This window comes from Aplidium turbinatum, chromosome 11 (genome assembly GCF_918807975.1).
Source record: "Aplidium turbinatum chromosome 11, kaAplTurb1.1, whole genome shotgun sequence".
Lineage (NCBI taxonomy): Eukaryota > Metazoa > Chordata > Ascidiacea > Aplousobranchia > Polyclinidae > Aplidium > Aplidium turbinatum.
Window position 1 is genome coordinate 19237237 of NC_137482.1, and position 25092 is coordinate 19262328.

At 37.9% G+C, this 25092-nt stretch overlaps 1 protein-coding gene and 1 pseudogene across 1 annotated transcript; one reads left to right on the top strand and one right to left on the bottom strand.

The window, feature by feature from the left end:
- Window positions 1-6165: 6165 nt before the first annotated feature.
- On the bottom strand, window positions 6166-23603 carry LOC145780296 (TATA element modulatory factor-like). The gene is made up of 24 exons (XM_082591998.1): window positions 23303-23603; window positions 22826-23006; window positions 22077-22372; window positions 21350-21426; window positions 20506-20605; window positions 20142-20278; window positions 18505-18574; window positions 17608-17958; window positions 17337-17389; window positions 16878-17017; window positions 16482-16581; window positions 16221-16359; window positions 15413-15555; window positions 14920-15086; window positions 14700-14856; window positions 14098-14190; window positions 13480-13636; window positions 12758-12950; window positions 12321-12486; window positions 10068-10172; window positions 9762-9911; window positions 9395-9520; window positions 8430-8540; window positions 6166-8059 (listed from the first exon to the last, which is right to left on the bottom strand). Exons 1-24 carry the CDS (start codon window positions 23430-23432, stop codon window positions 8033-8035), a joined length of 3369 nt encoding a protein of 1122 aa, XP_082448124.1. The 5' UTR covers window positions 23433-23603; the 3' UTR covers window positions 6166-8032.
- On the top strand, window positions 10697-11511 carry LOC145779632 (uncharacterized; annotated as a pseudogene).
- Window positions 23604-25092: the final 1489 nt, after the last annotated feature.

A 25092-nucleotide genomic window follows, 5' to 3' on the forward strand; every position in this document is an offset into this window, starting at 1 on the left:
CTTTGAATGATTGCTTCACTTACAATTTATAAGTGATGCACTACTAAGCAAACAGAAAACTCAGATACCATTCACAAAAGGTAACAGAACAATAATGGTATGAAAAGCAAACAGTTTATTTTCAACCTCTATTATTCACATGATGTTTACCATGCTCATGTCGTAATTGCATACATGCAGTTACAACTTTCCTCCAGATTTTATACACAAGATGTCCTCTTCAGGAATAATATACATACAACTGTATATTATTCCTGAAGAGGACATCTTGTGATGTCGAAAACGTTCGATATTTAATTGTTGCGTAGTTTTGTGTTTTTTGTAAATATAATAATCTTTAATATGTTAAACTTGATAACGTTGCTCGGCTTCGCATGCCTATGGTTCAACAAGACAAACTCTCTACCCAAACTGTATTTTATACACCATAAAATATTTGGAGCTGGTATACAAGTCCCCCCCCCCCTTGGTAACTCATGACAAAGACAGGACTCGACCAAAGATATACTAAAGACTACCGGTATGGTAAATCTAATTCAGGATGAAACTATCAAACTAATTCTCATTTGCAAGAACTTTTACAATTCTATGCAATAAGTTAGATGTTTATTGGCTGCTGCAATATAAGATGTACGATAAATCAAAACACAGTGTACAGTAAAACTGTTGAAAAGATCATAATTAAATAAAAAGAAAATAATAACATCACAGCAACGGGAGAAAGCGAAGTGACCATTCAAGGTCTTCAAGTCAAACAGCCACCCTTAAACTCAACAATGATAATTATAATTGGCTAATTGAAACAAATAAACCACAGACTTGACTATTCAATACAATAAGCTGCAAGTTATTTAATCTTAACAACTTCCGTTCGTTCCACTGTCAGATGTAGGCTACTCCTGACACAGTTCGAGTTTTGGAAATAAATTGTTTTCAAGAAAGCATAGCTAATTGGCTATCTGCTTGGTTACACTTAGCGAAGTTGCCAGATATTTTTTATATTTCTAACCAAACTGCCACATCATTTAGAAGTTGAAATAAGCCCCCTGGACAGCGGTATCCCAAAATCTTTACGTTTGCACAAAATTACTGTAACAAATTTACTGTAACGTAAGTTTTACTGTACTGTAACGTTTGTAAAAATTTACTGTTATTCAAACAACGGTATTTTTAGCCAGAAATGGTGTTCATTTAGTTAAAATTAATTTGATTTAGTCGTCCTCACATGATTGATTGATTGAATTTTTATCCTCGGACTGGGAAAGCTTCTTGCAGAGCTTAATCCTGGCAGTTTCGCATACTTGTAGAGGCTTTGAATCACTGACGCAGGCCCGGTCACCGAGATTGACAGAGTGAAGTTTCCGATTGTTGAAGTCTTGTTGCCGGGGAACTATTCCATCCATTAGATGCCGCTGAATGGAGAGCAGTCCTTAACGTGCGTTGCTCAAGCGCACACCCCGAGAGTCGAACCAGCGCCGCTTGATCTTGAAGCTTCTTCGTTCCAGAAGTGACGCACTAACCAATTGAGCTATCGGGGCGGCTAACCAATTGAGCTATCGGGGCGGATTTCTTCAACATTTGGTACTCGTTGTTTAGGAACGAGGAGACAACTAATTCTTTCTACTAATCTATTTGGGCTACTAGGTTTCAGCTATTAGATTTGGTGGCCGTACTTAACCATATCGTCTGCCCCAATGGCTCAGTTGGTTAGCGTGTTTCTTCGTGAACGAAGAAGCTTCAAGATCAAGCGGCGCTGGTTCGACCCTCCAGGTGTGCGCTTGAGCAACGCATTCCAAGGACCGCTCTCCATTCAGCGGCACCTGAGAAATTGAATAATTCTTAGGCAAAAAAATCTTCAATAATCGGAAACTTCACTTTGTTAATTTCGTTAACCGGCCCTGCGTCAAAAGCCTCTCGATGTGTTTGTTATGTTATGTGTTCGCGACAAGTATGCGAAACTACCAGAAATAACTAGGGTTGCCAGATGTTCACTATTTTAGTGAACAAATCACTATTTTAAGAAAATGTTCACTGTAGGCTAAACTATTTTGCTAATAGTGATAGTGAACATGTTCACTATTTTGACAATTAATTTTTGTCTACAATTCTGTCAATATATTTTAGCCAATAGCCATGGATTAACCAGTGACTATACACTTCTGCTGCTTAGAGAGCAAAAGCACATGAGTCTGGTGCTTTGAGGAAAACCCCTAATATGCTACCCCAGTGTAATTTCGCCAAAGCCAGGCTTGGCCAGCACGAAGTCCAACAGTGGAGTGTACACTGTACAGCCTAGGTAGCTGACAAACTGAAAGCCACTAGCCTGAATAAAAGAATTTTCAGGGTTATGGGTAACATATGGAGAGATGAGCGCAGTGGCGTTGCCAAGGGGGGGGGGGGGGGGGGTTGGGGGTTACAACCCCCCCCTTTGTCACGCGTGTGACGTCATGATATTGAGAATGATGCTTTCAGTCTCTATGCCTCAAAACAAAGTTTGCCTAATTTTAAACGAAACTGCATTAAAAGAGCGAGTTTTGCCAATTACCAAACATTCAAATATCTCAGCCTGGAATTAGCAACAAGAAAACATAGAGACATAGCTCTATTACCTAAAAATGCCCAAGAAAACATGATCTTATCCTTTTGCTATGCCACCAGACAGCACCATTTTACAGGAATATTTATACCCACATTTTTGTTGAAAATGCTCTCAGAATGCACCAAATTCAAGTCATTTTTCAAAATTTTCTGGGGGAGGCCCCCAGACCTCCGCCACTGGGTGTCGCCTTTGGCGAAGACGCCGTCGCCCCCCTCCCCTTTCACAATTCCTGGCTACGCCACTGCTTTGAGAACTTTGAGGATGCGGTGGCGCGCTTTCAAAATGCTCCATATTTTGAGGGAAAAAATCTGGCAACCCTAGAAATAACCCATCAAAGCTTTGTCAGTCCGAGGATAAAGATCAAGACCAAACCATATTCATCGCAGAAATACAATAACATTAGATCTTGTAGGCTACATGTAGGCTACGTCTTAAAATTACAGTATTGCCATCTTTCCTTTTGTTGTTTTTGTTACTGTATTTTATTGCTACAATGTCGTTTCTTTTGTGTTTCAACGAAGAAAAATAAATTGAATAAAAAAGCGCCTAAAACATGCGACTCCAAAACAAAACTCATCACGGGAAGCAGCTGACTCGATGATTAATATAGTCATTCGCTGGCTTCCTTTGTGTTGTGGAATCTAGATTGTTAGTGCTATTTTATTCGTATTGTTTATAATTGTACCGTACAGCCCTACTATTCTCGCACCAGACGAAATAAAAGGTTACTCTCTTTCTCTCTGCGAGAAAAACAAGGAACTGGCAATCTCGACTGGAAAAACCTAGAACATCACACAACTAAGGCGAAAGAGAAAATTGAATTGAGTCCTGTCTTTGTCATGAGTTACCAAGGGGGGTGGAGGGGACTTATATACCAGTCCCAGGTATACAAGTCCCCCCACCCCCCCTTGGTAACTCATAACAAAGACAGGACTCAATGGACATGGCTCTTTCGCCTTAGTTGTGTGATGTTCTAGGCGTTACCATCCCGACTCACATCATAACAGAGCGCCCATCATATTTTTTCGCAAAAACAAACAAAAGCAGTTGGACACAAAAAAACTGGCTTTTTTGCAAATTCAAAATATCCAACATATTTTCCTTTCAATTTTATTGAACTAGTAGGCTAATCTTGATACAAGTAGCCTAAGTAGGCTAAGTCTCTCTCTCTCTGTAGGTATCATGGCTGATACAGCCCTCGATGTAGCCTACAATGATGTTTCAGTTTGATCGATCTCGTGCGTCTTGCCAAATTTTAGTACGGTAGGGTTTTCGATATGTGGTTGAAAATTGTGCAAAAATGTGAATCTTTGAGCTCTTCTTGACCGTTTTCCTAGTATTTTTCCGCTTAAAGATAAATCTATCGATAAGATAAATCTATCGCCCTTGCACTTGTAAGTGTTAATTGTAATTGTAGGACTATTTTCCCAAAAAATAAAGTTTTTTTTTTCTATTTCGCTTCTAGGTTTGGTGGCTGTGCAATTTTAAGATGGTGGTAACACTGTTTTATCGATGTATATTTTAAACTTTTGGGTTTTGCCATCTTTCCCTTTTGTTGGTGTCAAATTCGTATGTTTACTTTGCCGTTTTGTACATGTTTGCGCCAGCAGCAAAAAAAAAAAAAAAATTGAAAAAATAAATTGAATTGAATCTTCAAGTTTGCCTTTCCTTATTATGTGACCCAAGAACTTCAGCTGCCGCATTTCTATAGATCTCATTATCTGCTGCTCCTGGCCCATATGTTAGTAGGCTATCAGATAAATTTCTTTTCTTCTTTCAATAATGTAGCCTAAGGACAACTGGTTTTATTGATAGCTGTGGATGAGGACCATCAGTATCAGTTGATTTTGAAGGCACGTCCGCCATTCCTTCTTTCGCCATGCTACTGATCTCCATGATTCAAATTTTCACCTCTAAACAGTTTGGAGTAAACGTTGGAATGAGACTGCAAGACCAGAGCAGTTGACAGTTTCTACCTTCAAACATCTCACTCTCATCAGATTAATCCTGCAAAGATTAGGTAATGCTCAATCGTGTTCGTACAGGAGTGGGTTGTTTTAATTGCAATATGTTTGAATGAGGTCTTGCCGAATCGTCATGCTGTGTGTGTGGATCAGCCTGCCAGATCGCACAACACATCATTTATCACTGCCCTATTTAACATGCGGACCTCGAAATGGAAATGACCCCAGGCTTTCGTTGTTCTCGAACTACAATGGAAGGCTACAAGAGCAGCGAGTTTTGATTTCATCATACAAAGTACAGACAGGCCCGGATTAAGGTCAAATGGGGCCCCTGTGCTAATGAATTTTATGGGGGCCCTTACCAGCTTACGTGGAGCGTAATGGAAGTCAGCTGGTTTCGCTTGCAGAGGAAACCGAGCCTTGCTTAGGTAAGTTAGATAACTTTCAAATAGCACGTGATCGATGATTAAACAAGCATGTGCAAATTAAGTCAACAATGTTCACGTTATAATGGATGCAAAATCACACACATTAAATCAACGAAACAGTGCAAGGGACCACTGTTAGTACTGCACATTGCAATGAAAGGTTATTCTGAATTTCTATTCTAAACTGCTTTTTCATTCACTACTAACTACCAATAGGATTTAGAAAACTAACATGAAATTCAGTCGAACGACTTTTTTCTGGCTATTGATAAATGTGTTACTTTTTTTAGACAGAGGGGCCCCACTTTTCTTAATTTTTTTTCTTGAAAATTTTTTTATTTATTTCATTTTTAGGAAAAGTGGGGCCCTCTGTCTGCGGGGCCCCTGTGCTTTAGCACACCTTAGCACAATGGTTAATCCAGGCCTGAGTACAGACCTTCCACTCCGTTAGGTTTCATGTAAAGGCATTTCATTTCTTCCAACCAGCTGGTCTACTGCCGCCTACACAGCTCCTTGTGAAATAACCTTTGGGCTCCCTACAGCGATCCAATTCAATGCAATCAAACGTTAATGTCCAGTGGTGTAAGCAGGATTTTCTCAAGGGGGAGGGAAATTGAAACTTTTTTCGAAACGAAAAAGATTGAAAAACATACATTTGCTTATAACCAGTAGCCCAAGTCATATTGTGTAAGATTAGCCTACCATACATACTCAGCTTGAATTGACAAATTTTTTTTTTTAATTTATAGCAACTAGTTTACTCAATTGGATAGATTTTGTATTGAAAAAAAAAAGTGATATAACACTCTTGACGTTGCATATAATGTTTTACGTAAACGACGTAAATGTTTTACGTAAACGACGTACCGTAGTTACTAGTTAGCCTAATCAACCCGACGAACCACGCGTATTGAGAGTATGTTCAGTGGCGTACGCAGGAATTTTTTACTGGGGGAGCTGCTCTGCTACCCACGACCACTTTTGAACAATAACATGTTTGCTTTACACAATCACAACAACGCTTAAAAAAATGAACATTTTCTAAGGGGGGCATGGCCCAATGGCCTCCCAGCGTACGCCACTGTTGATGTCTAAGTAGAGCAAACTCGCTAGCTGGAGGTGCGCTATTTTCTTTGTTCCAACAAAATCACAGAAAACAACGAGACCTTTGTTTTGGGACTTTATATTCTCGAACATTCGAAATATCTTTCTGCATAAAGCAACGCATAAATAAATTAAGAGTTTTGTCACCAGCAGATATTCTTCGGCCAACACTAAACGCGCTTATTTTGAAGCTGATTTGAATTCGAAAAAATATCAAATCGACAAGATCATTGATCAAAAGTTGTCAATTGATGATAAAAATGCATGGCGCACTGCAGAACACAAGATTTAAAGCAGCCAGCCGAGAAAATAATTGAATAAGCCATTTTGTCGCCTTTCGTCAACACAACGAATCTGAAAGGAGTCATATTCAGACTCGAGCAGTCCCTCAGTAGAAACACATCAAGTGCAAATGTACGACAAGAAAAACAGCAACAAGGCATCTCATGAATAAACTCAGTTGCTGCGCAGCGATTGGGGTCGAACTGAAATGCTTGAAAGCTGCAGAAAATCTGTTTGAAGCCACTCAAGGGAGAAATTGCCGTTTGATAACACTTGTTGGCAAATACAATGACATTTCATTCAGCAGACAGCAGAAAAAACACGATCATGTTCTCAACAAGATTGCACAATCAGAGGATTAAAGCAACACAGAGCGAAAACACTAATGGATGGTTACTGCCCACTTGTTGCATGGGGTCAGAGATTAGACACCACTAACCCGGGACGGCAAATCGGCCGTTTCTAACATTGATTCAACGTGTAAAGACGTTGAATTAACGTGTGAAGACGTTGAATCAACGTTAAAAACGACCGATAAAAACGACCGTTAAAAACGACCGTTAAAAACGACCGATCTGGGACAAACCCATTCTTTAAAAGCTATATAATTAGTGTATCTTAAAACAAGGTTTCCAATCCATACATCGAACAAGTGTAGCATTGATAAAGTGAGTTCAAAATCCATTTCACGTTATTTTCATCAGGCGAGGTAAATTAGACCGCAGTAGCAGCCTGGTCACTTTGTTCTTGGCTAATTTATGGAAATAATAATATTTGCATACAAGCAGCTACCCAGACAGCAAGTTAGACTTTTTCTACATTGATTCAAAGTGTGTGGGCTTTGAATCAATTGTAAAAAAAAGACTGATTTATTTACTGGGGTCTTTATCGATTTGTATGCCCTTTCACTGCGTTACTACGTTTAATTCTTCATTTCATTTGCCCATTGCTACAACAAATCAAATTTACAGCGATCGGATTTAGTTTTGCAAGCTAGGCAACCATGTGTAGAGGAATCCATCAATAGCCGTTGTTTTTGCATTCCTTCAACGCCTCGAGACTTTAAAACAACGCAAAAAAGTGATTTTTGTAACGTTACGGATGACTGCAGTGATAAAATAAAAAGGGTGTTAAAATGTAGGCTAACAAGTAAAACAAATAAAATGAAACACTAAAAGCAATTTTAATCTAGCAAAATCTTGTTAAACCGCTCATACAAACTTAAAACTCATATTTTTCTATGCAACACTGCCTGGAAATAAAACCAACATGAAAAGGTTTGTGATACTTGATGTTGGTCTCAACTACTTTTCCGGTGAAACCCACTTCCCTTATTCAACCTTTAGGGCCGCCTTCGACATGACGATAACCATGGAACCATTATTTTTTCCATAAATTACACAGCAACTGTAACGCACACCGCAGTACCATTCGTTGCAATAAAGACATTACAGACAATGAAGTTTGGCGATTTAATCTCAGATGATGCTGATTAATTATTATCGATTATTTTCGAAAGCTCCAGTCAGCAGCATTAAGATTATTAACGACTTCGAGCGTTCGAGCTGTACCGGTATCTTTACATCTTTTTCGTCGACTAAACGTAGGCAACTATCAGCAGTGAACACCGTAGAGTAGAGCGCATGCAAGGAACGTCAGGACGACCTCAATAACACGTCGATCTGAAAGAAGAAACAGACATGAAATTGAAAGCTAAAAGTTACGTTTTACGGCAATGGTGAAGATGTTTGAAGAAACCAAATGGAGAAAATCAATTTTTGTGGCAACACGCCAGCACGTGCATCAATTGTCTTGCCAAGACACCGCTGTGTGCACACGCGGCAAGTATCGAACCCATAACCTCTAAACCACCGGTCGGACGACTTCACCACTCGGACACGACGGAGGATCCTGTCCAAAATTTTTTTTATTCAGAGTGAAAAGTAAAGATCCCAGAATAACAAGATTGAATAAGAATCCCACCAAACTTGTTTCTAAAGTTTTAAATCCACTGTTACGTTAGCGAGGTCAGTCTCAACTGATCATACGCACTTGATTTCTGTACATGGTCTTCACATCTTCTAAGTCCAATTTCAACTCCTCAGCTTCTTCTGCCTTCTCGCCATACATTGTCAATGCTGTCTCATGTCGATCTTCCATGTCCTGTCATTACAGATAACGTCACTTGGGAGAAAGAATGAAAGTTGTGGGTTCATTTTTTGAACCATGGCTATCTGGAGATGCGGCCTAATTTGTTAAATTTTGCAGATTTTTGTTATCGTCACTGCTACTGTCTGACTGAAGGTTTTTAAGATTTTTTACTTCTTGCTGACTTGTAATGACATGAAAGATTTTTGTTGCCTTGGGAAAGCAGTAGAGAAAAAGTTAAAACGTCCAATCAGACTGTTTGTGAGTGATGAACAGTCTGACTGAAATTTTATGAATCAAATTATCTTTGTTTTTCAACGCCTGATGATGTTAAAATCAATTTTGTCACTTGGAGAAGACAGTAAAGAAGACGTTAAAATACGTTTTAGAAGATTTTATTCCGTTACCAAAAGGTGGCAAAATCTAGAAATGTTTTCAGAATGTGACAAATCAGACCTTATCTCTAGGTAGCCATGTTTGAAAAAGTTGATTAACACGTTTTTAACACGTGTTAAAAAACAAATAAGTTGGAACCTTTAAAGTGAACACAAAATTTAGATAAGCTTTCATTAAATTAATCAAACATTAAACAGGAGGAAAACGTTGATACCACGCAAAAGTGTGTTGTGTATCTCTGATTCTGTGGACAACACCCCCAAGTAATTAACTTTTTCAAATCATCATTTACGAAAGAAAAACCGAAGCTAACTAACTCTGCACCTAGTTTTAAATTTAACGATCACAAAATTGTTGGTTACACCGACGTTGAAGCACTGCTTCAAACGCCACATAAGCCGCCTGTTTTGCAACAAAATGTTAATTGTTTAAAGGGAATGCAGAAACAATAAAGCAATGACTTGAATTTCAACCTTTAGACTTGCTCTCAAGTTTTCGACGTCCTTGGCTATCTCCTGGAGATCTTCGTTGTCATTGGTCAATCTCACAATCTCTTCAGCCATTGAGGAGCGTGTGCGCTCAAGGGTGTTAATTTCACCCTTTGAAAACAAAAAGAATGAATTGTCGTATTTTGGAAGAAGGGGGATTGCAAATGCAATCTTGAATAGTGTTATCACTTCGAAAAAAGTTTTCATTTTTACATTGTTTCAATGTTAGACGATGTATAAATGAAAATCTAGAAAGTTTGTAATATTTAAATTTTGCCTGCAAGTTTAGAAAGAATGTGACGGTTAGAAAAAAATTGCACAGGTCACTAATGCAGGGTTCTACCATTGTCACCTGCAATTGAGCGATCTCCCCATCTCGCATCTTCAGCTGGGACTGCAGATTTTCTAATAAACTCGACTCACTACTGGCGGCCGCCCGTAGGCTATCGTACACACCGCTGGGTAGCGCTGAAGAACTGACTGGTCGCTCGAACACATCAAACTGGGAATAAAATTAAAGACAATTGTAAGAACTATTTATTTACATCAGTTCAACATCGCTTAACGTCGAAACAGTGTAATACTAGCAACATTTTCTAGCTGGATGGCGGTAAGATTCGCAAAACAGCAGAGCATTTGAATCTTATGTGGCACTCACGTTGTTGAAAGTGTCGACGGAACTTGCCACTGACTCAGCATCGGCGTTGAACATGGCGCCCGATGACGTCACGCTGTCAGCTCTGTTGATCCAAGTCAACCGCTCCTGGATGAAAGACGCATGTGGTAAGATCAACATTAGCTAACTGTTCTTTTTGAAGAGTCGTAGGTGTTTAGAAGCTCCAAAAAACTTCTTGAAACGCTTCAGACGGATGAATGGTAGTAGAATCATATGGTGGGTACATTTGTATTGTGTATATTGATCCATATCCGCCATCGATTTGGGTGGCTGACATAAGTGAAATTCAAATGGCTTTTATGCAAGGGAAAGATACAGTAGATGTTGTATTTGCTAAACGATGGATGTTAGAAAAATATGATAGAGTCGGAAAAGAACAGTATTTTGTTTTCATTCATTTAGAGAAAGCTTTCGATCGTGTTCCGAGAGAAGTGATTTGGTGGGCTTTAAATAAGAAAGGTGTGATGGAATCGGAAGTAAGAGCAGTGATGGAAATGTACAAGGAAGCTGAGACAGCAATGAAACTGGAGAATAAAATGTCAGAATGATTTGAAGTGAAAGTGGGTGTTCATCAAGATTCAGTTCTCAGTCCGTTGCTTTTTGTCGTTGCTATGGGTGGTTTAACAGATGAACTAAATGAACCAATGAAAGAATATTTGTGCGCTGACGATTTTTTGTTTATGGGAGACAGTTGGAAAGAGGTGGAAGAAAAGTATGTCAGATGGAAAAATGCATTGGAAAACAAAGGTTTAAAATTGCATGTGAATAAAACGAAAGCAATGAGAACAAGAATAAAATGAACTAATGAAGTATTGTTATGGATCCATGTGCAATATGTGGCAAGAGAGTAATGAACAATTCTGTTCAGTGTATCAAATGCAATCATTGGGTGCACAAGAGATGTTCATGCATTCATGGAAGATTTACGAGTGGGATGGGTTTTAAGTGTAGAAGGTATGAGGGTATTGTAGCTGATGACACGTACGAGAAGCATGTGACATTGGGATGAGATGAGATAGAAGTTGATACGGAGTTCCGCTATCTTGGAGATATATTAGGAATAGATAGTGACGGCAAGGAACAGAGATAGCAAGGATAAGTTTAAAGAATTGTCAGACACACTTTGTATCAGAATGCTTTCTTGCATATTGAAAGGAAGGTTGTACGTACAAGGCGTGTGTAAGAAGCGTGATGTGTTATGGAAGTGAATTCTGGGTAATAAAGAAGGCAGACATTACGAAAATGCAAACGACAGAGATCAGAATGGTTCGTATGTTGTGTGGCAAAACACTTCGGCAAAATCAAAAATGATGCCTTGAGAGAGTGGACTGATGTTGAGAATATTGAAGAGTACTTGCGTGGTGATCGTTTGAGATGGGTTGGACATCTTGAACAAATGGATGAAAACAATTTAAAAAGCGAGTAGGGAGTAAGGTAGTGGCAGGAAAAATGAGAAAAGACCAAAGAAAACGTGGGATGACACCGTGAAAGATGGCATGACAAAAAGAAACCTGAAAATTGAAGATTCCAAGAATAGAAAGAGATGGAGGAGTCACTGCAGACAACTGGTCGACCCTTTCGGGATGAAGACCAGGCTTCTTTGAAACAAAATGGATGATGATAATGTGGGTGCTCATCCGTTTAGTGTCCCATTTATGTTGTGGTTGTGCAGTGCGATCGTGTTTACTGATTGGCCGTTGGGTCAGACTAACGGTAAACTGGTGGCAGTGCCGATAATGGTTTTGCAAAACGCAATTGCAATCCCGACTAAGGACACCTTAAAATCTGATCACTAATATATTTCTTTAGCCGACGAAATAGACTTTTAGTGACCCAACATCACAGCTTTAGCTAGAATCCACCTAGGTATATCCTGCAGGCAGGTCTACCTTCGTTGAAGATTGCATCTATAGCAGAAATTGGTAAACTACGGCATGCGACCCAAATCCGACCCGCAAGATGTTACTATAAATTGACGATTGAACCAACAAACCATCAACCTATTTTGATGTTTGTATGAAGTTGAATCTACAAGACAAATGAAACACTGGTGCCAGACCTCGCCGAACGAATTTTCCAGTAAGTCGCTTAAAAAATTCCCTAATCACAATTCCATTTTACAACTTGATCAAACTGCAATTATTAAGCTAAGCAAACAGGCACTTCACTTTTAACTTGCTCAAATGTTGCGCAAAAAAATCAAATGTTGGAGAAATGAGAAGTCGTCGAGGTCACCTTTTCTTTTTGAGTGACTTCCAGCTGCGCCAGGTATTTTTTTCTGTCAACTTCCGAGCGCATCTTTTCCATTTCAAGTTGGTTTTCCAAAGTTACTTTGTCGCGGCGGGCTTTCGATTTCACTTTTTCGCCGTTCTCTTCGGAAATTTCAAGTTCTTTCTTCAACCTTGCATTCAGGATAAGTTATGGAGTAACTTAACAAAACTGCGTAATCAATATAAACAAATATGCATGGGAGCCTAGGCATGACACATAACGTAACTAGTGAGAAGGCACAGAACAACGTAAAAGTAACACAAAAGTAGATAAAAATATATGTTTTGTGTATGTTTCCAATACACTGCTTGTCTGCTATGTTTGTTTGTTAGCAGTTTGTTTACATATGCACAATAGAACAGTGAGTTAACATAGCTCTAAATCTATCACAGCAAACTTACTTGGCGATTTGATCGTCGTATTGGGAGGAGTTGGCGCGTAGTTCCGCCAGCTCTGTATCAAGAGAATTTCTTTCGCGTCGGGCGTCGGTTAACTGCCGTTCGAGAGCGACCAAGCGCGACTTCAAGTCCACGGTTGTCATCTGTAATGATCGCTCCTTATCCTGGGCGGCTACCAACTGGACCTGGACGTCACCTGACCGACAAAGCGGTTTTAAGTGTTCTTTTTAGATATATTACTTTGATATTCAACGCAATCCAACGCAGTGAGTTATATTTAAAGAATTTTACACGGATCTGTCAGAGCAGAGCTATGAAGATAAATTCAATCACAAACTTGAAAAAATGACATCACGGTGACCGAATATGTTTGAATTACGTCATTGGAGATTGACATGACGAAACAATAACATAAATAGGAGTGATGAAGATAACAGTTCAGTGTCAAAATGTTTTTTTAAATTTTTGGCTCATCATTTCTAGATCAGGGTACCATCAATATAATAAAAAAAAAAAAAAAAGCTATTTAAGTACCCTAATTTATTGATAGCACAAACTAGTCGAATTATCTGCAGAAATTACTGGTCTAAGATAAAACCAACTAGTAGGTGTCGAATGACAAAAATTCAACCCACTTGAAATCATAATTTTAAGCTTTGTCTAATTGCTTGATTACAAAGCAACTTAACACGTTTAGCTACAATGAGTACACAACAAAATTTTACCTAGTCTTGTAGTCAGACTTTTCTCCAGTGCTTCCCAGGTCTTGGTTTGAGCTGAATACGTCGACTGGAGATTTTCCATCTGCCGCAGAATGGGCCGCGTCGACTCAGAGATGCTCTCGCTGAGCTCCTGGTTCCGGAGTTCCGATTCCTGTAAACGCTGAGAAGCGAAAGAAAAATAAATGCGTCAACGGGATGGTCCAGGGGTACTTTTGAACCGGGGTAGGACGGCGGAGTTCATTTTAAGGGTGAGAAATCTTTTCAATGAGACTGGAAACAAAAAAGTACGGCAATTTTTTAACGCAGTACTGGATTGTTGTTTAGAAACGTCTTGTTTATGAGGCCTGGGACTTGGGTTGGTACCGGGCCCAAATTATCATCTCAACGGCTCTGAGAGTCCTTGAATCAAGAAAATTGCATTTAATACTTCTATCCGGTTTTTGAATGACAGACATATAAAGCTGAGTAGCGTTAATGGGTTTAACCTTTAACATATCTTTCTTTCTACTATTGTTGACGCAAAAAAAAAGTTTTCATGTCTAGTCTAGAAAAAATGCGGTGATTGTTTTCATGCCACTAGGTATTCCGACAACACTTCACCCAATTTACAGCGCTTCCTACCTGCTGTAAGTCTTTGATTTCTTTTCGGAGTTGATCTTCCTTTCTGGCGCTAATTGCTTCAGTTCTTTCCAGACTGTCTTTCAACTCGCCAAGCTGGAAAAACAATGAACGATTTTGATTGAACTACCAATGAAAATAATGATGACCTCATAATCGGGAACAATGTGTAGAAGAAGATATGGATTATACCAGATATGCAATCTTCTTGATTTCGCCCGAGTACCCTGATCGAAACTGGCAAACGCGATGCCAATCAGCGTGTGTGCGCTGTGTACGCTGGCATAACACATTTGTTGCGCTGCTTGCGCGCACTTCAGCGGTGATCGATAGGCGTGAAAAAAAATGCAAAGACAATTATGTAATCCGAATATTATTACTCGCTTTTTGGATGCGTATAATTTAGGATTAGGATCAATTCGATATTCCAAGTCGCCTATCAATACATTGAAATAAAGTGCTACTGTCGATCGAATTTCATGGTTTTGAACAACTTTCAAAAATTGGCATTTTTAAATACAGTCTTCTGAAAATCGGTCAGAAAACACTGAAAACAGGTCAAAGTACTTTTGAAAGAGGTGTATCACTTGGCATTGAACCATTACCTGTAGCAACCGCATGTGCGCTTGATGGTCGTGGTCTTGCTTGAGCTTATCCATTTCCTTTTGAACTTTCTGTGAAAGCACCATCTCTCGTTCTTTCAACTCAGCGTCTCTGTCGCTTTGCACTGCGGCTTGCTTTTTGTTCAACTCCGCTATGTCTCTGCAAGAAAAAAGCGGTTTGAACTGGATTTGGTTGCAAGTACCCTGGTTAGCTGTAACTCACTTATAAGCAGCATCCAGGGTTGACTGAGCCGCTCTTCTTTTTTCTTCCGCTTCTTCTAATTTGTATCTCATCTCACTCAGCTGTATCTCACGTTCCTGGAAAGCCTCCGAGAGCCTTTCCACTGCTCCGCGTTCCTCCGAACTTTGACCTTGGATTTCGGTGACTTTCTGAATGAAAACAGCAGAAAGAATGAAGACAATTGAGAAAAAATTGAAAGGAAAACTTTCACCTACTTGTTCCTACAAATAATCTTACACATTGCAGATTAATAATGCAAATTATTCCAATTGGGCAACTTTTCTCCCAGAACATGCCGTTTTTTTCCATTGACTCAACGTCTGTAGGCGGCCCACTCAGCATATCAGTCTGTGGACGTTGAATCCATGCAACAAAGGCTGGCTTGATTAAGAAGTGACTGTTTCAAGCCAACGAAAGCAGAGAAGCAAAGAACTCAGCCAGCAAATCATTGCTGCAATCTGAATTAACGGCTTACGTGCTTCAGTGATTTGTTTTCTCCTTCGTATTTGGCCAGTTTCTCTTTCAGATCTTTGTTCGCCGAGTTTTGTTCGGATAATTTCGATCGCAACTTCTTTATGGTGTTGCTTTGCTGAAGATGGGTCTTGGACATGGCCTCGCCTAGAGATACAATGCAATTTTATGCTTGAATTGAGAAAAGAAATGGTAGTAATGAACCCGATAACCAATAGAAAGTTCCAAAAGGCGAGGTTGCCAGTGGAGAAAATGGTACAACGAGCTTTCTGGCATGCATACGTACTTATTATGTCAATGTTAAACTCATTGGCGTAATAACCATATAATAACCAATACGTACGTAATAACCTTTTTCAATAAAACGTAATATCAGCAATAGAAAGTTAAAACCGAAATACCAAACGGTCAAACTGACTGTTTTAGATTTTACAATCGTAAATTAATCAAAGCACTTTTAGGCAAAAAATCTCAACTTTTCTAACCTCATCATCTGTGCAGATGGGTAATCAAAAATGTTCCAGAAAAATAAAGCCAAGAATAAACGACATGTATTCTTGTATAGCCTATGTTTTGTTCAATAAACACAGTGGGTGGGTGAAACTACAAAACGGTCGTTCATCGCATATTTGACAATACATGTTCACGTAGATATACAGCAAGTTGATGATGATTATTTGAAATTAAATAATAAAAGCGATCCATATTTAACGTTTTCACTTTCTAAGATAATCTCAACAACAATTTCCTCGGAAGACACAATCTTACATATGGAAGTAAGTCAACAACACAATGCAACGTTTGTTACCAACCTTCTTGCAGCAATCCTTGTATGGAATCTTCTTTCTCCTTCAACAGGCTCTGAACTTGTTCATTGGTCAACCTCTCCGATAACTGACCACCCACAGACACAAGTTCATCGTGTAAGTCGCTCTTTTCCAATTCTAGGTCCTGGGTTGAATGTTTTCATTAAACCAACGTACAAAAATTGAGACTAATGTGTCGAAATAAATTAACGTTTCAGAAAAAATTGGAAAATCTATCCAATGCTTCAACATGGAAGAAAGTTTTACCTGTATTTTTATAGAGAGCTTCTCAACAGTGTCCAAAACATTTCGCTGTTTCTCTTCAAATTGCTTATCACTCTCCGCTTTCAAATTGCTCAACTCGCTCCTGCCACGTAAAGTAAATAAAATATCATCAAAAAAATGAAGCTTCACTTAAAATTTTTCACACAGAACAGAATTAAACTGAAAATCCAATTGCTTAATAGTTTTGACACAAATTTAGCTTTTACAAGAGATGAAGTTGAAAAGTCAAACGGTTTATGTTGCTAGATTAATACCCAGATATATAAAATGACTTCTTCATGAATGTATACTCTAATCAGTACAGATAAATATTAACTAAGAATTTAAAGTTTTTTTTTCTTCTACTCGAAGGCCGTGTCATAGTCTCCGTATTTTCACCTTAGATTGTCATTTTCTTCGTTGAGATTTGCGTTGTTCAAACTCAATGTGACCAACTGCTGTTCGTAAACTTGAAACCTTTCCTTCAAACCACCAACCGAATCGTCATCGGGTTTATCGGGGGGGATTGTGTCCTCACTCTGGAAAGACACAAGTCAATGAGGCAAACAGGTTCAGTGCTGTGCAGTATTTGAGGTTCAGCTCAAGTCATTACTGCTGTACTCTTACACACAATTAATACGAAATGCTCTTCTACAAAAAATAGAAATAATGTCTATTGTTTGTGAGACCATCCCACACGAAAAATCAGCGTTTTTTACATGAATCAATGTAAAAAACGGCTGATTTACTGGCTGCACACATGCTTGCGGCAAGCACGACTAGAAAATCTAATCAGTGTTACTTTACATAGTTTTACTGTAATCAAGAAACGGTGTCTTTTGCCGGTAAAAAGCTCACCTTAATTTCTGTACCATGAGCACTTTTTTCATCGGGTGTTCGAAGAACTTCAACTGTTTAATAACAATTGCATAAGCATTTTGAAATCAATAAAACAACTGTAGGAGGGAAAGCTGTGACTAAACAAGGTTGGAGATTTTGAAGCCAGAAACCGAGACATTAGCCTTTTGGTTCGTGAATATTTTTTCGTAAAATAGTAACAGAAAAAACAACAGTATTCCATTGACGCAACAAACTAAAACGCCGATTAGATGAATTACAAAAACGTCACCTTGAGCCTGTAAAGGTTCTACAACTACATCAATATCTGCTGCATGTACACGCTCTTCTGCTAAATCAGTACCAACATCATTTTTGCTATTCGTTTTCTTCAACAAAGTTTCACTTTGACTCGAAGCTTCAGATTCTTTGTCTTGTTCTGGAAAGGTGGGTTTGGCTCCGACAGAATTTAAAATATTTTGATCAGTTGTTTCTTCTTTAAGCGAAACTGACGAGTCGAAGAAGTCAGTGTTCTTCTCCGGCACAAAGACAATTGAAGTTGAGGTAGATTGGTCCAGTGTTGGATCGTCGTAATTGGCAATTTTACTTGGCTTGACGCAGTTGTTCTTCATCGGCAAGATTTCTAAAAATATTTTTGAGTACACATGATAATACAGTATAATAAAAAGTAAGATACGCTATAAAAGTCTACCAGTGCTTGGCAATGACACAGCAAAAATAAATAACATTGACACATAACAATAGCAATGACACAGCAGCATCCATTTGGGGCTGCCACTTGGTGAAATGCTATATTTCAAGAATATTCTACGTAGCAGTTTGTTACTGCCAAGTTTGTTTTTCGATCAGAATGAGGACAATGCACCGAAGCATCCATCTCTTACATTGAGCGTCGGACTGCTTCATTGCAAGTTTAAAAAAATTAGCAACTTTCTACTCTAGGCTAACGTTTCCCAAATAAAAAAGATAAAACATACAGAAAATTCACAACATCTCCTTCCAGGTGCCATGCAATTTTAACGAGAGAACAGTTCAAAAGAAACATGGAATTTGTGGGTGAAAATCGTGCAATGCTAAAAGTAGTGCACTAATGTACATGTACGTACATGGCATTGAAAACCCACAGTCTATCTACCAAACGTTCTTGTTCGTTACTTACAACTCTTACCTCCATGATCACTAAACGGAATTGGAGATTTAGGTCGTGGAAATACGGGCACTCCATCACAGCTTGACACCTGTGAAGAATTTTTACACCGATTGCAATTAGTTCATAACCTTTCAAGCAAAGATTGCGGTAAAACTAGTAAGATTTACCGAGCCATTGCTTAATGGATTTCAAAGCACCAACGGTGCTAAGATTATAACAAAGCAAAATTAGGCCCACTGGTCATATTTTTGAAGAAAAAAAAAAAAGAACAACGAAGGGGTCTAGCTACTTACGTTTATCTTGTCAAGGTAAACTTTGCCGGTGTGTTGTTCACTACGCTACTAGTTATCTCATAAATTTATTGCAGGCAAGAGTGACAAACGCATGACCTTTTTTAATGCTGAGATACTTTTAAGATATAATTGCTATTTTCTTCTTCAAAAGAAAAAGATTTTTAAACATATTTTTCAAAAAGCAAAAACCCTTGCAATAGACGTGAAGCAGTTTTCGGGTCACCAGTTTTATGTCCTTAAGCAGCGGAATGGCCCGCTTCGGTGAGTCCGATCCCTTAACTCTTTCGCGACCACGGACGTATACACAGGCCCGGATTTAGGGGGGGGCAGAGGGGGCAGTTGCCCCAGGCCCCCCTATGTGGTAAAAAATGTGATTTTGTGTTATTTTTTTCCCTTTGGCCTTTAAAGTTTCTGCAAAATGCTGTGCAGTACTGGACTGATGCTACTGTAGACGTAGAGATAGACGTAGAGACGCCTACGGCGCAAAAATTTTTTTTGCACGGGGGCCCCCCGATCTAAAAGTGCCCCGGGCCCCCCATCAGCTAAATCCGGCCCTGCGTATACACACGTCTTGAGATTTTAACCATGATGACCAAGGACGTATCCATACGTCCAAGTTTAAAAGGTGTTTCAAGCAAAAAAAATGTAAATGATGGCAGATCCATCCATAGTCTTTACCTGTCCTTATTCATTCTGCTGTATCTCCTAAAACATTGCGCGCAGAAACGAAGCAAAATTTTTCTCATGTGCAGAATTGTTTTGGCATTCGATTAAACTACATATATTTTCATATTATTGTATCATGCCTAGGTAGTAAAGATTATAATGAAGTATACTTTTCTGCCAATTTTTATTTTTTTTAGAAATTAGAAAAAATACCGTTTGGAAAGTTGCTAGTTGTACATTGAATGTTTTAAATTTTATTGCAAAACTTTTCATCTTCGGGTAGCTGAAGATGTATGCTTTCATTTGATGTCAAGATTGTGCGTCTACGTCGATCACATGAGATATTATTAAGGCGTAATTCCAACAGGTTTTTGTGAAAAATGTCTGGTTATTTAGATTAAAACGTCGTGACCTCGGTGGTTGCGAAAGAGTTAACGGGGGAGTTTTTCAATTTTTTTTTTAATTATTGGGTACCGTAGCCTAATTATCATTGCCGTTTTAGGGTTAGGGGTTTGGGGTTAGGGGTTAGAGGTTAGGAACTCACCGAATCGGACTCACCGAATAGTAGCAGACCCCTTAAGCAGAGAGTGACAGATTGGAAATTGCGTTACTTTTTACTGTCACAGTACGATGTGAGTGCGTTTAAGGCACTCAACTTCCAGTGCTTCAAAAACAAAACTGATTTCATCGACTTACGGAAAGCGGAGAAGAGCAATATCCACTGATTCGTACAATGTCAGATGCTTCGCTGTCGGCCGGATCAGGGGAGACCCTTGAGTGGAACTCCCCTCCAACCATGTGAAGGCGGCAGTCCAGTTCAGTGAGCTTGTAAGCTGAAGAAAAAGAAACATTACCATTGGGTAACCGATATACAAAACAAAACAATCTTCCAAAACATGCTTCATTGAGTGTAAAACCAAAATAAGGGATTACGACCTGAACCAGGTTTTAATCTGTAGCCTACTCTGGCAGTAATTGCATCTACCGCGAGCTTTGTATGGCCAAAGAATGCAACTAAAGTCATTGTTAATCCCATTAAGTCACAGAGCAACCAGCTGACCTGATGATGCTTCGCTGATGTTGCTTTCATGGTCGAGGATATCAATTTCACTGGATGTTGTCGTGGAACCACAAGGAGAGTAAGATCTTTCTGATGTAACCTTTTACCAGATTTAATGAAGTAGTTATATTTTAAATTTACTGTTTTTTCTATACTTTCTAAATTCTATACACATAAAATCTTAAACAATTTAATGAAGAAAATGCATTTCCATGATGCAGTATGCAGATAGCCTTTGAATGTTACATTTGTGATGCTTCTGCCCAATCAACATTTTCTTGAGTTGTCTATACGTTTTCTCGACTAAATTTATTGCTGGAAATGATAAAAATCCTGATAAACATTCAACTTCTTTTAGTATATATTATATGTATTATATATAGTTTAATTTCTTGCACACATTACATATTCGACGCAGAAATAAACACAAGATAAACTTAATATTACAATAAAAATTCAAAAAGATATAGCCTATACAGTATACAATCACCAGGGAAAATCAAGTATATAATGTATATTCATAATTGTTGTACAATGTACAAGCACCGCGATAGAAAATAAAAGACCTTCTAAATACTTCGTAGCCTAAATGCAATATATTCACCAGCTGACATTCGTTTTAGCTTTTTGTTAAATAACAAAATAACATTTTGACAAGCAAATAAATCGCAACTGAGCTGTTGAGTCAGAACAAAACACTGAACTCTATCTGCCAATTCTACTGCTTACTAAGATGACATGAAATACCGATATCTCTATATCCTAGTGGCAGGCTGGTAGGGTTTGTAAAAATAGGCTATATAATTGTACAATTTAACCCACACATAAAAATAAAAAATTCAACCTGATAACGACTATGGGAAGAAATTGGATCGACATTCTGGACAGGTAACACTAATGTGCTCTCCTCCTGCTGACGCTCTGTAATTTATTGAAATTGAAAACAAGTGTTTTTTATCACAAAATAACAGTAAACAATCCAGATGTATGAACGATAAGAGGGAAATGTTACAACTCAACAAGTAAATGTGTTTGTCAGCTTGATTTGAAAAAAGCTAATAAAGCTTAATGGGTCATCATTGTTATATACTACAATCATTAAAAAATTGAGGGTATTTCCTTCTTTTTAAGCTTCTGGAGTTAGAAATATTTAGAAATACATGACCAGATGTTGAGGTCTCTTAGAAAATATAAGATCAGGCAAAGTGCAAGAACTACAATATATCTGTGATAACTGCAATATGAATGAAATTTAAAACTGAGCTTTGTGTATTTTATTGTTGACTGTTTAAAGTTATTTTTTAACATTATATATATGAAAAACTAATATATATACCACACTCATGAATTGTGTGCATTGCAACTTTGGTAAAAAGAGAAACAAGTGACCCTATGTTGCCATAAAAAGTGGTAGGTTTCACCTGATTTATGTGATAAAAGTGGATTGAAAACATTGAGTGTAACTACAGCAGGAATATGAAAGAAATAGACTGGTTTAGCACAAACTCTTCCTGACCCTCTCAATGAAAACGGTACACAAATAAGCCAATGCAACATTTAAAACATACCACCTGAATTATTCTGATTCTTTGTTTCACATGAAATGGTTTCATTGTTCAAATCTTCTAAAGACTTTGATACCAAGGTTGAAGTACTAGTGTTTTTCTTTGAAAGAACAAATGAAGATTCATCTGACATCAAATGTTTGTTTTCTGACTGCTCATAAGTGTTTTCAGAAGAATTCGAAATACTTCTACAAAGTATATTATTTGATTGATTTCCTGAATCGTCCAGAGATATTTCTTCAAACTCATTTGGTTGCTGAACAAGCGTAGGCTCAGTCTTTGACATTTTTTCTTGAACAGCACTGAAATAAAATTTATTTTAAATTGGTCATTTTAACTTATCATAACTGTCAAGTTTTAACTTCTGTAACCAAATTATTTTCTGTAAAAAAGCTTTAAAAAATTACATAAAATAAACTTATTCGTTTTTAGCATGTGCTCCATACCAAAATAAATTTTTGGACAATCTATATAAAACTGCAACTTTTAATTTGGCTCTCAAAATATCATCTAATGGCTATAATGCACATATGCTACCACAAAACTTAAAGTAAAAAATTTCCTACAAATGTTTTCACACAACCACTTTATAAAAACCTAATAAGCTATTAGCTAAAACAAAACAATTGGAATTCACAGAACTGTGTAACTGTACAAGTTAAAACCAAACAGTAAGTCAAACTTGTGATTCAAAATTTATTGATTCGGCTATCAACCATACCACAATACCATATCCAATTATTTATTTATTCTACCTTTGATTAGATGTCTTTCCTGTTGGATGCTTTCTTGACAGTGAACTTCCTAACTTCACTGGCTTTCCACGCTTTTTTGAAGCGAGACTACTTGTACTTGATTTGTGGGTAGATAGAGTTGACGACTTAAGTTGTTGCTGAGGATTAGCTTGAACATTAGCATGAGAAGAATTGTCAAAAACTGCAAAAAGAAATATATTCAAACAAAACATATGATATGAGATCAAAAAATGTTACTGTAATTGGTATGTAATTGTAATACAGGTAATTAAGAAAATCTACTCTAATTCTATCTAATTCAATCTACTGTATGAAACAATACATCAAATTACAATAAAAATCATCACACAGCAATACAAGCTTAGAAAACTAAAATAATTCTAACAAATACACACTATTAGCTAGTCATTGCAACACGTTTGACAAACTACGGTACCGTAGATGTTAGCATCCTTAATTATATACAAAATAACTTACTTGCATTTTGGGAGTCAATACCCCCATCAGTTTTTGTATCACGAATTTCGTCATCAATGTCTAACACTTTGTCAATTCGTTTTTGTGCTTCATTAAAAGCAGTCTTTGCAAAGTCAGAAAACCAACTCATACTGTGCACTGCAGTTGACTTGATGATTTACATTGTAGAGCCACCTATGCAATTTAACCTTTTTGCTTTGTCTGTCTCATTGATCTGACAGGTTTCAGCTTCAAAAAACTCCAAAATTAAAAAAAAAATGGTGAAAACTCAATTCAAAGCATGGATGTGTTGATAAGTATAGGTTTCGGTTTGCAGTGATCAACCTAGTCAAAAATAATAACAACTGAATTGAGCCAAGTAGGCTGTGTACTTTCTGCTTGAGTCGAAAAAACTAGCTTCTGTACCGAAGAACCGTAAAAAGATGATAACCAGCATCAGCCAAAACATTCAAAATCAATAAAAGCATTTGGACTAGAAAGAAAGCAAAGTACAGTAGGCTACAATAGTCAATTCAATTCAATTTATTTTTTGCTGCTGGTATTTTTAGTCAGCACTGAAAAGCAGTGGATCAAATACAGAAATCACCGGATCACGAAAGCCTCTACAGTCTACAAGTATGCGAAACTGCCAGGATTAAGCTCAGCAAGAAGCTTTCCCAGTCCGAGGATAAAGATTCAAATCAATCGATCAATCAGGGAATGACAATGAGTCATTGAGTCAATGACTATGAGACTGAGAGAATACAGAGAAATGACAAGTTTTGAAACAGTGTTGCCAGATTCCGCTAAATTAATTCACAAACAAATACTACAAAATTTAGCAATTGCAATTTTATTTCGCAAGCAGTTTTTCATCGAAACTTGTGCTAGATTGTTTTTCTGCCAATTCTTACGTATTCTCTAAAAAAAGAGTTCCCTGTCTCGAATATTGGTGTTCTCAGATTCCTGTTGATTTTACAATCTAGATCTGCAAAGAAATTTATTCCCACACGAGTCAGTTCAATCATATTTAGCTGTATATGATTGAACCACAGTCTCTATGATTGAACTGACTCGTGTGAGAATAAATTTCTTTGCATTACAAGATATGTAACCGAATCGTTCATATCAAGCATTGTTGTGGGTTTGACATCTGTCAGAAGATACTTCATTTTCACAATCTAGATCTCTTCCTTCAAAAGATTCAAAGTTTGTCCGAAAATTCTTTGTTTCAAGTTCAGTTATTTTTTAAACTTTGGTTTGGTGTTGAATGTTTATCCTCGAACTACTTGTAGAGACTTTTGACGCAGAGCTGGTTACCGAGATCGGCAGAGTAAAGTTTTCCGATTGTTGAAGACGAAGTGTTGTTGGCTGGGAATTATTCCATTTACTAGGTGCCATTGAATGGAGAGCAGTCCTGAAATGCGTTGCTCAAGCGCAACACACGCCGAGTGATCTTGAGCCGGGCGCGTAACCACTAAGCTATCGGGGCAAACTTTGCTAGGTTAGTGTGTGTTGCCTCGGGATCAATTAATCTAAATAAACCAGCTCAAAAGTTATCAATGATAAATTAATGTGAGGTGAGTGTTGGAAATATAAACTCTAGGCTACAGTAGATATTTTGTGCACCTTAATTTTTGCAGGTGGCCTAATTGATGAAATTTAAAGGCTTTCAATTGTTTCGCAACCTTTGCCCAAATAGGCTACAGATAGGCCTACTTTGCTTATCTGAATTTTTTCAACTACTAGTATAGCTTCTCTCCAAGGCGTAGGCTATATGATCAATCAGAGTTGACTGTGTCAAGGTAACA

Coding starts and splice junctions, on each gene's coding strand:
- LOC145780296 (XM_082591998.1), bottom strand. CDS start 23,432: ATGAGTTGGTTTTCTGACTTTGCAAAGACTGCTTTTAATGAAGCACAA. Junction 16,360..16,481: donor AGCTCTCTATAAAAATACAG/GTAAAACTTTCT, acceptor CATTCAACCCAG/GACCTAGAATTGGAAAAGAG. Junction 15,087..15,412: donor AAAACAAATCACTGAAGCAC/GTAAGCCGTTAA, acceptor GTTTTCATTCAG/AAAGTCACCGAAATCCAAGG.